General features: G+C 36.2%; 1 protein-coding gene across 3 annotated transcripts in view; it reads right to left on the bottom strand.

Moving 5' to 3' along the window:
* Window positions 1-6,723: 6,723 nt before the first annotated feature.
* The window catches only part of KIF18A (kinesin family member 18A), a 36,490-nt gene continuing 28,555 nt past the window's right edge, over window positions 6,724-14,658 (bottom strand). For all 3 annotated transcript variants that reach the window (XM_065838831.2, XM_065838832.2, XM_071808828.1), the window contains exons 14-17: window positions 12,483-12,963; window positions 11,844-11,948; window positions 9,199-9,308; window positions 6,724-7,490 (exon numbers count right to left, since the gene is read on the bottom strand). In XM_065838831.2, coding sequence (XP_065694903.2) covers window positions 7,342-7,490; window positions 9,199-9,308; window positions 11,844-11,948; window positions 12,483-12,963 — 845 coding nt within the window. In that variant the 3' untranslated portion in view covers window positions 6,724-7,341. The remainder of the gene's footprint in view (window positions 7,491-9,198; window positions 9,309-11,843; window positions 11,949-12,482; window positions 12,964-14,658) is intronic.

Here is a 14,658-nt window from a genome sequence, read left to right on the forward strand (position 1 = left end):
AACTCTTACACAGTTCCCCTCTTCTACCCCAAATTTGCCCAAAGGCAACTTTCTTTCTTTAATAGGTACCATGAGGTATCTTCTGAAAACTTTTTTGAAAGTGGAGTACGCTAAGCATTCCTGTCTTAATTATAAGCTCAGAGTCTGTAAAGTAATCTAATAGATTTGCAAGATGTGATTTGCCTCTACAGAAAGATTATATCTGCCCATAGAGTTATTTACCCCACATCTTGACCATATTTCCTAACAGATTGCATATTACATTTTTTAAAATTCTGTGTAGAACCCTAGAGCTTCTTAAAAAAAACCCCACAAACAAACAACAAAAAGCAAAATCCTAAACAAACCAACCCCAACAACAAGAAACAACCAATTTTACAAGTCATTGATACATTGACACTAAGGAATAACTAAACCAACAGATCTCATGTCCCAGGTATTCAGCTGTTCTATATTTGACCTTTAGTGGTTTTGGCTAGAGAGATCTATTTGTACTCCTTTAAATACTCATTTATAAAATGCCTTCTCTTGGCTCTTCAATTTGAGGCAGTTCATCCCATCCCTTTGAATAGTAAGATGATTCAGGTTGGAGGAGACCTTGGAAGGTCATCTAGTCCAGCCTGCTGCTCAAAGCAGGTTCAAGACTGATTTCAGAACAAATCGCTCAGGGCTTTGTCCAGTTCTTCACTGAAACCTCCAAGGACAGGGATTCCACAGCCACACAGGCAACTTGTTCCAGCACTTAGTTCTCCTCACCATGAGAAACACCTCCGGTTCAATTTAGGACTGTTTTTTGTTCTTCCATCATCTTCCTCAGCAAACAGTCTTGCCCCATCTTCTCAGTGTCCTGTGATGTGTGCAAGGTTGCTGTTAGGCCTTTGCCAAGCTAAAAGCAAATCCTACTCCCTCTGCCTTGGTCTTGTACTCCTATCCCACACCACACAGGTTGCAAAGGTTCCTGTTGGTCTTTTCCTTTAGCTCCCAACAGCAACCCCAGAGCTTCGTGACCTGTGTAGCCTCCATAAAGGTGCTTTTGATGTCTTCAGCCTCAAATTACAATTTATCTATTTCTTGTGAAGAAAAGCTCTGACAAGCAAGCCTCATTTAACAGATCTTGGGAATTCCTTTAAGATTCCTACCTTCTTTAAGATCTCCACCATGGCCTTTCCTCTTTGACCACTTTTTTACTGAACCACTGAGTCAGCCCCTACACAGGTGGAAAAGTATTTAACTATTAACTTTCACTTTTAGCAAATGATTTTAAAACTTTCGTATTTATGATTGTATTTTAGTTTTACTCATATAAACATAGCATCTACATTTTTACTTGTAGTACTGAAAGGTACACGTTTTGAGTTCCAATGGTCTCCTTTGTTTGGCTTTAAGTATTAGTTCCCCACCCTCACCTTCCCCACAAAGGCTGATTGGATGGATACTTCAGGTGAACAGATTTAGCCTTTATCTGCCCCTTCTAGTTTATTTTTATACATTTATTTCAGTTTGTTTTCCCATCCCCAGTTAAGTACACCAGTGACTCTTCCGGGCTTTTTTCCACTTACAAAGGCTGTTGAATGTGAGCATATTAGAGTGATGGATAAACTCTGAGGCATCTCCTACATGCTGCTCAGGCCTTGGTAGGTCAAGCATTTTTTTGGTATCTAGAAGCGTAATCTGCATCATAGTCCCTCCTGCCATTATTTTACCTACACACTGTTAAGTCTCTAATTACCACCATGTTTTCTGCTTTTTAAACACTGTGTTCCCTTCTGTCATTGTCCTGATGCAGGTTGGGATGAGCAATAGGAACTTAAATATTGAATTTCAATGCGAATACAATTCACATTAATCATATGGTTAATTCATTAACTGGTTTTCCAGTCTGCTTTAGAATACAGAACCACTGTGATATATTCAGGTAAACTAACTTTAGATATTTTATTTTGAAGACATCTGTAAGTAAACTAACCAGCTGCTTCAATGAAATGCAAAGTGCGTTTGCCAGCTAGTTGTGAAAATGGTGTTTTCATCACCTTACTGTAATATTTTGTGAAATGTAACTATAGGTATTCAGTTAAATGCAATGCCAGCAATGAAGATGGCTACAAATTCAAAGCACAAACTGAAAATTGTTTTAGTTAAATACTTTTAAAGCTTAATTTACTCTACTGTAGCTTCTAATAAATGTCGGATTCAATCACTCCCTTGTAGAACTTAGATGTACAATAGTCAGGCTACATAAAACCTTAAGACCTAATATGTATAGCACAATTAAACTTAAAGCAACAGGGAAATCAGGGATAATTTTCCCAAGAGCACTACATAGCAGAGAAATAAAACGAGCCATTTGCCATTACACATCTACTTCCTATTAAAGGCAGCTCTTGGAATGTCCTGCAGGGAAGATGACATATTTTACACTCGTAGCGGATGAATTTTCTAAGAACATTTAGTGTTCTGGTTGTTAAAACTAATTTACTCATGCCTATTTGTAGGCACACATTAAAAAAACAAAACAAAACAAACAAAACAAATAAACCAAAAAAACAAAGTGAAATAAAACTACTGAGGAGTCCAAATGATTTTCAAGGTGGACCACTTTCCAACTTAAATCTTTAGTTCTGCATTGTGTTGTCAGGCTTGCAAACAGTACCTGCTGTCTTCTGCAGCCAAAGTACCAAAACTTGCAGGTGCAAGAGACTCAGCTGCCTCAGTAAAGGATACCCCAAAATATTTGCATCGATGAGTAAATGCTTCATCACCTCTAGGCTTCTATGGAAACTTCCTCCACTACCACAAGTGACTTTTCCTAGTAACCCAAACAAGTTCTTGTGCTTTGTCACTTTGACAGGAGAGCAGATACCATTTTTAGGCATGTAATATTGATATTTCATGTAATCTGTAGAAATCTACAGGTGTCTCTGGATATAAGTTTGCTCAAGTCTTTGTTTACTATCACAGTAACAAAGCTTGTCACAATTCTGCAAAAATCAATGGACTTGATTTGCTTTGACATATGCTGAGACAAATATGCTGAAGCTTGGCTGTGCAGGCTCATATGCATGGTTAAAGGTGTTTACCTAAAAGGAACAACTGAAATACTTGCTACTTGTATGGAATTAGTCACGAAAATCGTGTTTTGCAAAACGGGTATGAAGATGTGATGAGTCCTTTATAAATGGCTCGGTCTCTATAGCCTCACTGACAACAATATTGTTCTCATTGTTCTGTATATTCTTTCTACTGCATCCAGCTCCATACCCAGCAACAAATATTCATAGCCTCCCAAGCCTGTGCTTCAGAGAGCTCCTATAAATTCACTTTCCTGCAATGACAATAAGCAAGTAAATGAGTCACAGCACAAACTATACCCTACAGCCTTTGTACATTTCCCAAGAATTTCCCAGTGGGACCAGATCTTTAACATCCTTGTCACACTTGCAACAAATTGCTTTACAGAGAAATATCAGCCCATTTGGTCATGGGAAATGTCGACCTATTGTAAGTCTGCAATGAGCTTTTTTGAAAGGCTGATAATAACAAGCAGCCCTGAAAGCCTGGCCAGGGACTAGGAAGAGGTTACCAGGGCTCCCAGCTTGTACTAACAGGGGTTCAACCAAACAAACACAGCAGCTGGACCTAAAACATTGGGGTCCCTGTTGATTGCAATAACTTCCAGAAAAAGAAATACAATATATTGGAGTATGACATAGTCCTGATGTATCCCATAGATAAATGAAACTTTTTTTGGCTAAGAAAGCCTGGACAACACACCTCTGGGTGTGTACCAATATTTTTACACATTGAGGGTTTCATGACTGCTTTAGTTTGATGGGCAGAACAATGATGATTTCAATACTGAATAGTTTACAGTCATTGTTCTGATATTCCCTTTTGAGCTAGGCAAGACCATTTTAACAGTAACACAAAGACTATCATTAGTACCAATACAATTCATATCCACTTACACATACTGAGAATATGGCAACAGCATATGTGCCTCCTCTTATTTTAAACAGAGGCTTAAGATTTGTATTGCAAAATATACTCAAGACATATTCTAAAGAGAAAAACTTTCAGAGAGTTTTATCCATCAATAATTTAGTGTATGAACTTTGAGACACTAAAATAAGACCTTTGTGTGTGAAGGGCTGCTTTCCACAATGCTGATAAGCGACACTGAACTCATTAATGTTCTAATTAGACAGGGCCATGAGTATTAGACCTAAATTTTCAACTCGTGCTAATATTTGTTTTAAAGAAACTAGGTATCTGAATTAAATAACGAAGCAATATGAGCCAAGATCAGTGCTCCTATTGCCCTGTATATGCACAAATATACAAAAGTTGTCATGCGTCTCACACAGCAAGTATGATTCACTCATTACCTATGAAGCATTAGGTATCTAAGACGTCAGACTCAAGAATAGTTAAGGAGCACAACATTTTCTTCAAGTGAATTTATTTTAGAACTACTGCTATTTTTTTTTTTTTTAAACACTAAAAATTAAATTGACCCGAATCATTTGAATTCTTGATTCAGCCTGAGTCATGTTATGTTGTGCAATATTCCTTTGCATCCCATCTGGCATGATTTAACACTGCATGCTACAGCACAGTGAAATCAATTAAATGTATACTTCGGATAAATGCTATTACTTAATTTAGTTTGTAAAGGCCAGTCAACAGGTAACAAGCAATGGAGATTGGCAAGAAAATTAGATGAGTTACTTCCTACCTCCTCTGCTTCCCAAATACTCTTTGCTTTCTACCTAAGAACAAACTGGCAATCTGACAAAAAACTTACTGGGCACTGAAAAGTTTTGTACCAGCGCTGAGTGGGAATGTGCTCTGAAGCACCTTCTGCTTATGAAGTCTCGACGTGTTCATAGAATCTAACAACTTAAATGTACGATTAATAGAGCAGAACACTAATCAATAGCAATTTGAAGTATGAAAATGCTGCTTCAATCTGTTACAAATTCTGTAAACATCACATTTATGCTAGTTATAAATGGTAAATACATACCTAGCTAACAAACTTGTAATCAACATATCTGGTTAGCAGATAGAAACAGGAGCCACTTCTCATCTCAGTTTACTAATTTTCTCAACATACGTTTTCTTAAGTCCCTGGAAGTGTTGCAAGTCAACCAAATCAACAGCACTCGGGTATGCAAAACACATGGAGAAAAGAGAAGATCATCAGTTTTATGTTTTGAGTATCAGTGTACAAATCCATCTAAAAACATTTCAGAGTTACCAGGAACATTTATGTATAAGTCTTCCATGCCACGAGAACAATGCACATTACCACTGTATTTCTAAGCAAAGCTCAACATGCTTCTTGCAGATGTGAAGCTGTATGAACAAAAGAAGCTCCCTGTGCATGTTTAATATTAAACACCGCCAATTTGAAAGAAATGCCAATAAATCAATGACACATGGTCTTTACAACTTTAGCTGTAAAAGGTGCCAACAATCATAGGTTTAAGTTAATTCCGAAGTCTTGTTCTTCATCATTATAGAGAAATATTAAACTTACTCCCCACACCTCAGTTTGCTGATATCAATTATATCTCCTGGATGAGATGTGGTCAAGTCCCCAGTTTCACTTTTGAGGCTTTTCTGATGTTTGGAACTGAGTACATAAAAGCCTTTTCCACAGCCAATATTTTCTCAGTCCTCATTAGGCCATCAGCCTGACCTCATGCTCACCATGACTATATCACCTACACTCCCTTCAGAATGCAAATAGGAGGATTTGGATTCTCTCATCTCGTTATTTTTAACTGGTAATGCTTGTTTCCTGAGGAATCATTGCTCCCTCTGAATTTCCCTGATAAAGTTCAGCCTCTGCAATGTCTGCTCCTTCCACAAGTGGTCCTGAAAGCTTATACAGGCTGTTACCATTTCCTTCTTCAGAAATCTTCTGAAAAACACCCCAATGTGTCAAGAACACATCCAATTTGGTAGCCAGGGGGAGATTTAACTGGGAAGAAGGTTTATCTTAGTTTGTCTAAATAGCAAAAAGACTATAGAGAACAAAAATAAATGTATAAACCTGTACACATTTGGAATATTGAAACAATTTTAAGGAACAAATTTGATAGACAGTATTAGACCATGGAGTCAGGTTTTCTGCTATCACAGGAAAGCCTGTGATAGAATAATAATAATAACGATCTCTGAAGCTCTTTTGACCTCATTACTGTTGCTAAAAGCCAGAACATTCTTCTTACTTAATCAGTTACTTAACTTGTTCCTTAACAAGTTCCTTGCTTCAGACAGTTGCTTGACACCACTTGAACTAGTTACTGGACTTCCTCTCTAGTTCTCCTTAGTTTGGGGAAATTCGTGTATGGACTTAGATTTGCACTAGAACAATGTTCCAAAGGGTGGGCAGGCTGTCAGGGCTATGATACAATTCTATAACTACTTCATCCCTGAATATTTATCATTTATCAGAAGATAAAATATGAATTATGTATACTTACAACAATACTTCTCAAAATTAATTCAGACATGTCATAACAGAAGAGGCAAAAAAGTAAAACTTTTTCTAGAAGTTCAATTCACATTATATTGCTAAACATTTATTCAAAGTAGTTAACAATTTACAGTTGAATTAAAAAATTAAAAACATGAAAAGAACATTTACAACCAAGTAATGCACTGAAAACATAGAGGCTAAAAAATTCTGATATAATACTTCATTAAAAACACTTCTCGTAAATATTTTGCTGTCTCCTGGTACTAGACTGGTAACATATCTAAGAATAATCTGCTATCCTACTGCTAAGCATGAACACATTTTAGTATTAACATCTGTTTGACTTGCTTCCAAATTAAAAACAATTTTCACATTAGGAAGTTTCAGTGAAAATAATTTAGCAGGTCAAAACAATTTTTCTAACTAACAGTTAGAAAATTAAGACTGACTGTAGGTTAGAAACTTAAAGTAGCATCTACAAATTAGAGCCCCACTGATCTCCTTAAACACTTGCATTGTGTGAAGCCTGCTAGTAAAACACTGGGAAATGCTCACAAAGACTATGACAAAAGGTGTATTATGTAGTTCTCTATTCCCAAGTCCAAATAAAACTTCTTATTCATTTGTTAATATACAAAACACATTTCTAAGTTTTAACTGGAGACAAAAAAAACGAGCTTATTTTAGAATTTAACAGAATCCTCGCATTTCCAAACAGTGGTTCTTGCTGAAATAGTGCATTACTGAGAGAGGCATCTTAAACACAAAACAATTCACAAGAGGAAAATGAAAGTCACCCTGTACTCATTTGCTATCCATCAATCCTGCCTGAAATATGAATGAACTCTGAACTAAATCCTATTTTTTTTCTTACAAGCATGAAATAAAAGATTTTTTGATGTCTTGGATTTAACACCCAATCCTAGGTTTCCTTCAGAAAAGCTTCTATGTAGGTTTCTTGGCACATCCTGTTCTTGCTTCCAGCTCCTCGGTTTAGTTCCTATCGAAGAAATAAATATTATTACAAATAGGAGGTGCTCATTCAATAAACATAAGCAGATTTTGGCCCACCTGGATCTTCTTCTCAGAGCATGTCTAAGAATTTTTACACATATTTCTTGTCCTTAATTAAAAGCCTAGTTTTGACCTAGCAAAATATAATTACTCTCAGCTCAGTAATCCAGTATGCTAATTGCCTAGAAAGCACAATGATTAGACCCTCGATCGATATACTGTGCTGTTAAAAAGGCACAGTGGTCTACATAAAAACATGTAGAAATAGGCAATAATTTTATTAAACCTTATTACTATAGAACAGTACTGAAAAATGAATGCTATGTCATTAGAGAACGTTTTGTCTAGTTAATCCAAAAGCAGGTCTTCGTCTTGGGAATTCGGTCATATTTCGTTCTTCTCCTGTAATGTATGCTTTTGAAAATAAAATGTATTTTACATTCAGTTAAACTTTGACAAATCAAAAATTCTACTCTCTATTTCAAAAGGTGGTGCTTCATTTCATAGTTTCTTAATAATACCAGAGCAATGACTGATTTTGGCAACTGCATAACCCCATCTTTAGGAGCAAAAATTGATACAGATATAACTGTGCCAAATAAGTCACTATTGTTAGACAATGTTAAGTCTCAGATTTACACTTTTAAGAAAGTTTATTGCAGTAGAACCTCAACATTGCTCATGAATGGAGATTAATACATATGAGTATGTACTTCCTCCCTTACATCAGTTCTTATATAAAAGCACATATGTGCTGTAAAACTAGTGTATTGCCTATGCCACTGGAAAAAGCTACACAATTGGACTCCATAAGAACAGCAGACAAAAAACATCAGGCAATCTTTGATCTCCCCTGAGCTGCCCAACACATCTCCCTAAGGAAGACCATTAAGTGTATTTCTGAAGACAGGAAGAGGAGACAAGTGGGTAGAGACAGAAGGAAAAAATCTAAGGATTTAATGCGTTAAAATCTACTGCAGATGCCAAGCAACTTGGTGCCATGCTCTAGGAAAGGCAGAGGTTTTTGGAAAGTTGTGAACAAGAGACCTTTGTGCATGTCTACTAAAAACATTATTTGTAACCGATTTTGTTACAGTAAAGATTTATATACCTCTGAGAGAAGCCATGTAATTGTAGCAGACTTTCACAGAATACCACCTGACAGTATTATTATCAGCAATCTGTTAGAAACAAAATTCATGCTAAACATTGTTTTGAATTTGTCCTTAGCTATTGTGTTGGCTCAAAATATCCCCAAAGTTTAAGTAATAAGTCTCACAAAAAATAGCCATATCTGTGAAAACAAACAAGTGCAGTGTTACAAAACAAAGCAAACAGCTAAAACCAGGTATGGAAATGATTAGAGGAGTTTATTTCTTGATAAACCACAATTGGCAAAGAGTCAAAGTCCACCAAATTTCAACAAGCACACAAAATTTTTGGTGGCAGACAACTCTTGGGAAAAACTTTTCCCAACAAGTTCGTAGTAATATAGAGTTTTGATTAGACACCATCTAGATAACTGGTTAGGCATTCAGATTTTATTTTAATGAATGGATATACTATTCAAACTGATGGCTTAATGTACTGATCACAGCAACACATGCTGTTAAATTGACAAATAACGTTAATTTTGGACATCCTGTACAAACAGTTATCAATGCAGTGTCACACACTCAAGTTTTGACACTTACCTGCCACTTTGGGTACTCGCAAAGCTCTATGGCTTAACAAACCCTCTTGTCGAATGCGTTTTGCAGAAATAGGCTCTTGCAGGCTGCTTAACCCAGTGTTTGATGCAGAACTGGAAAAATAGCCAGAAAAGAGTTGGCTTTCGGTAAAGTGATTAAGCTACATTACAGTAGTTCAGACCTCGCAACGTAGAAGTACATTAAATGATATTATCCAGTATTGGCAGTGCAAAACAATGGAGAAAATAAACTAATTTATTTATGACATATATACGGGTATTATTCCTCTTTTTCCTTTTTACAACTTTACAAGAATGTTTCGACAGTGAAAATAAGAACTTATGGCACGTTAAAATGCAGACCAATATAACGTTTTTCTCAGAAAACACAGAAGTCAGTTTGATGGTCATTGCACACAAATTATACCAAGAAATAATCTTAATACATGTACAAAATCCTTGAAACGGCCAAGCTGTGTTTATTGAATAAATTGCATTTTTTATTGCTACAATTCTTCCACAGCTTCCAACGCAGTTGGAGGGGGAGGCTTCATGGCAGACAATACTTTCTACCTAAGCTGAGAGAAAGATGTTACAGCTCCAAATTCATTAAGACAAAGCCTCTATATTTTATAGACTTTTATGCGATGGACTTAAGACCGACAGTGAAAACTATGAACCTGTCTGATCTCACCCTGTTACACTTGCCTTGCTAAATTCCCCCATTCCTCCCTGTAAGACAATCCCATAAACAAGCTAATTCTATTTATGTCCCAAGTTTCTGTGCTTTTCCCATTCCTCTAATGATACTGTATTATTTCCATCAGTTTTCTTAATAATAATTTTCTGCCTAAATTAAAATATATAGCAAGCAGTAAAGACTAAGACCTGCCTTGTGCCGGTCGTAAGATCTATTCCTGCATGCTCCGTGGTAGGGAATTTCTGCCAATAAGAATGTAATGCTATTTAGTAAAAGCAGCCTTTGTATTACAATTGACTTGTCTCCTATCCCTTGTCCCAGCAATATGACTTTTTCAAATTGTATTTCTAATATTTCTATTGTATATTTTTGTTCTAATGTTAGTAGGAAAGGAATGGCTGGAGTGAATTACTTCAAACAGGGAAAGCATGAGAGAAACAAAAGGGAGAAAAAATAAGAGAGAAGACACAGGCACTATTTAAAAAGTCAGAGCATATTTCTTTCCTTTATAAACAAGAAGCTTTCATTCTCTTTCTTCATCATCAACTACTAGACAAAGCCATAAAGAATTTTGCTTACAGACAGTTCACCGTCTGAGACAGAAGAAGTAATCCTCAGAAAAGGAATAAAAGTTGTGGGATTTTCCTGTAGTGTTTTTCTAACTTGGAAACTGGGAAATACATGTTTGAGATACAGAAGGGAGGAATGAGATAAAAGAGCAGAAAGATAAAGAGCTACTCTTTTGGGAAGAGATAGGCCTATGTAAGTTTGGAAATTGTTACACAGTCATTACAAAAGAGTCCATTTTAGGACAATTTACCTTAAGATAAATCAAAGTTCCCATACCTCTTCCTAAAAAGAGTTCAGAAAACTAGCTCAGCTTCAGAGAGCAGGTGATTTACTTCGCTAGATTCATAATTAACTACTTGAAAAACTGAAAATGCAAGATGTGCCTCTTCTCATCCTTAAGCAAAACCGTTTACAACAATAATTAATAACAATTTGAACATGAAATTGCTAAGTTTGATCTTCTAGGAAGATTTTTCTATTTGGAAGATGCTAACACACCAAAAGAGTACCTGAAGTTTCTTCCAATCTATAGAATTTGTTCTAACAGTCCTGAAAGACTATTTAGAAGACGTATGAGGTGGCAGCTCCACTCACTGTGTAGCAGCAGGTGACTCATAATATGGTTTAAAAAAAGGTTGTATCAAATTTTGCATATGGAAAAAGAAAAAGGAGAGAAAAAGAGAACTGTTTCATCAGAACTGATCTGATTGCTAGTTCTTAAATATATTAATAAAACCAAATAAACAAAAAGAGTACAATGCTACTTGGTGTCTGCTCAGTTTCAGCTTTCCTGCTGCTACTGACGAACCTCTTCCAGTATCAAAAACCAGAAGTGACGAAACAGGAGTTGTTCCCAGAGCAGACCACAAGAATGAAGTCAGAATAACTGAGACTGGAAATGAATTATCAGAAAAACAAAGGCACCGGCTGCAGAACTATTGTTAAGCATTTTCTGCGCTTTCTATTTCGGTAGTTTCTAATGTGTTCCAGCAAAGGCACAACATTTTCAAATAAATTAGATTTTTAATTGATGATGGAATCTTTTTTTTCAGAATTATGTGTCATCTTTCTATTTTGAGTTGACAGCAGATACGGAAGACAATATTAGTTTGTACTTGTTCTATTGAAACAACAGAAGTTCCTCAAACAATAAATATTATTCTACTCAAATTAGCAGAGGAAAAAAAAGAATTAAACTACCAAATATATTTGGTTCAGAACATCTCATATGTAGGTCCAGATGATGTGATGCATTTTTCAGGTTGGAAATATAATAATGAAATGAAATAATATAATAATAATAATGAAACTGAAGTGAGAACATAAGAAATAAGTATAAACTAATTAGTATGGAATCAGAAGACTTAGTTTAATCTCACCTTAATACCTTTCTTTTTCTCTCAGCAGCAGAAGTCATTGCCATATATGAGGGCTTCTCAAGCACTGAAGTAGGATTTTTGTTTTTTAAGGAAGAGATACCAAATCTGAAAATAAAAATATATATATATGTATGTTTGTAAAATCCATTCTGGGTAGAAATCAAATGAAATTGTTCTTAACTGTAAATAAGTATATAATAAGTTGAAAAACAATACTTGGAATTCGTTTCAATAATATTACTCAAGGCAGCTTCACAGCACTTCACACATACTCAGCAGCTTTACCAGTGTCATCCCTCTATGTCAAAGAGATTAAGGTCTCCATTTTGCAGACAGAAAAAGTAAGGTTTAGAGAAAGCAACTTGCCTAAGGCATTGCAAACAATCTCAAAAGTACTGTATTTTCTTTTAGGTACATATCTGGTAAAACAGGATAAACTTTCAACTTCATCTGTTATCACTAATACAGCATTGATTTCAAATAATGACAGAATTGAATGTGATGCTGATTAAAACTGAGGGTTTGATTTTGAAAATGTTCGGTTTACAAATAAATGGAAAAATGGAAAAATCCAACTCCAAAGATAAACAGGATTAAAATGTTTGGGTAATATTTCTTGCCCATTTAAGTGGAAAATACCTTTGCAGAATGCTACTGCTACATGGCTGTGACTCCTTCATGGATGAGTCAGTAGACATTTCAGTTGTTTCATCTGTCCCTTCGTAGATTATTACTGTTGAGTTCATATCAGTTTCATCACACTCAGGGATAACGTCATATGTACAGTCCGTGATACTCTCTTTTTTTACTGGTATGTCTATATTATCCGTGCTGGCTACCCGAAGGCCTGCAAGGTGCAAAGGTTTCTTCACCACAGTCTGTGTACAGCTGCTTTGCGCCGGCTTTCTGCAAACTTCTGGTGTGTACACGATGGGGCGAAGCTCCTTGGTGAGGGAATCCTCCAGGTGACAGAGGCCGGAGTGCCCAGGGGCAGCAAGACCTTGAGATGCGACTGGAGATTCCATCAGCTTCCGCCTCGTTCTTTTTGGTGCTGGTACCAAGCGTTCTCTTTCTTGGGTATTTTTATTAATTTCTTGTGATGGTGAACCAGAAGTTGTAGCTGTGAAACATAAGCAACAATGGTTAGCACGTTTACCTATATTTTTACTACTTAAATCTTGCCTTTTCCCACTTCTTCCCTGCTAAAATACATTTATTAGCAGACATCATTGCAAATACTGTTTATTTCATTTACATATTAATTTGATCATATAACTGAAATGATTTCTATTGCAGCATTGTCCAGATGGTAGCATTTGTTCTGTGGCACTCAAAGTATTATAAATATGCATAGGCTGATAAAGTAAATCCCAGAGATATTACAAGTAATCACAGGTAAAATATGACACATAACAACAGAGAAGAGTATTGAAAATTGCATTATCATGACACTGCTTGTAATTTAATTTAATATGGTACTATCACGGTAATCTATGGCTGCCTCCTGATCATGGCCATTTTTCTCCCCAGCAAGTACCATGCGGTAGAATGAGATTATTGTAAAAGGAAGGGCAGAATCACATAGAAGAACAAAATTCTTTGACTTTGCAAATGGAAAAGTAATGTTTTGGAAAAGAGGAAAGAACGAACTTGGATCCCACCATCTCAGTATATCAAATCTGGGAAAAAGCCCTTTACTAGCAATGCAGTAGTAATTGGCCATTCCCATTCATCCTGATTTATACTATTTTTCTTAAAGTGTCATAATACTTTTATTTTCAAGCAGGTGGTAATAAAGGCAATCTCCAAAGTATGAGAGAAAAAGCCTTGCTTTTATTCAAGTTTTCAGTGAAGAAGAATCATTTTAAGACACAGACCACTGTTCAAATGGCTAGGCCAGTACTACTTAAGTAGTACTTAGATAGTAGTTAATAACTAAGTAGTTAATAACAGAAAAATTAAGTTTTTTTAAAAAAACAAACAACAAAAAACAAATTGAGACTAGGAAAAGGCTGTCAAAACCCCAAGTGCTTCTATATTTGACTTTCAGTGCAAATCTAAGAAATGAAGACTGCTATCCCTAAATATCTATGGATTGGCCTTGCAGCATCTTCCCCTTTCTACATCGCCTACTCCATTTCTAGGAACAACCAAGCTGTAAAAAGAGCTTCTGTTTTAAATTGCTGTATGTTACTCAGGTATTAACTAAGGTATTCATATAACCATGTCGATAAATATTCTTCTAAAATTTCATTCTCTTTTTGCCTCAGAGTAAGATAGTTTGAACTCCTCAGCCCAAATGCCTCTTTGGTTCTCTCTCATGTTAACACTTGTGGCATTTTACCTGTTGCACTGAAGTTCTTTGGAGGCAAACAGGTTAAAAACACAGATAACATTATTCCACCCCCCCCCCCCCCAACTTTGATTTCTTACAAAAATCAAAGTTCAAAAGATTATAGTTTTTTCTCTGACTGTTTATCGCTTATCAGCTCCCATTTAATTTTGACCTTCCTGCCCACTTCCAACCCAGTTTGCTATGGGCAAGAAGCTTTAAGAACACCAAGTACCCTCAGAAATCAGATCGTTTGGGGAAAAGGCCCAAACAGGAGCCTCGTTGAAGGAAAGCTGTCAAAGGATGAAGGATGACCTCAGCAGCAGTTTTTATCCACACCTTGGAACTAGACATGCTAGAAGACTGATCCCTCCTGCCCAGCTACATGAGTTGATGTCCAATTAGAAGATACAAATTAGAGCTGTGAAGAGACATGAGAGAATTTAAAGATCTATCATGAGACCTAGAGCTGTTCTGGGAGGA

Source organism: Patagioenas fasciata, chromosome 5 (genome assembly GCF_037038585.1).
Source record: "Patagioenas fasciata isolate bPatFas1 chromosome 5, bPatFas1.hap1, whole genome shotgun sequence".
Taxonomy (NCBI): domain Eukaryota; kingdom Metazoa; phylum Chordata; class Aves; order Columbiformes; family Columbidae; genus Patagioenas; species Patagioenas fasciata.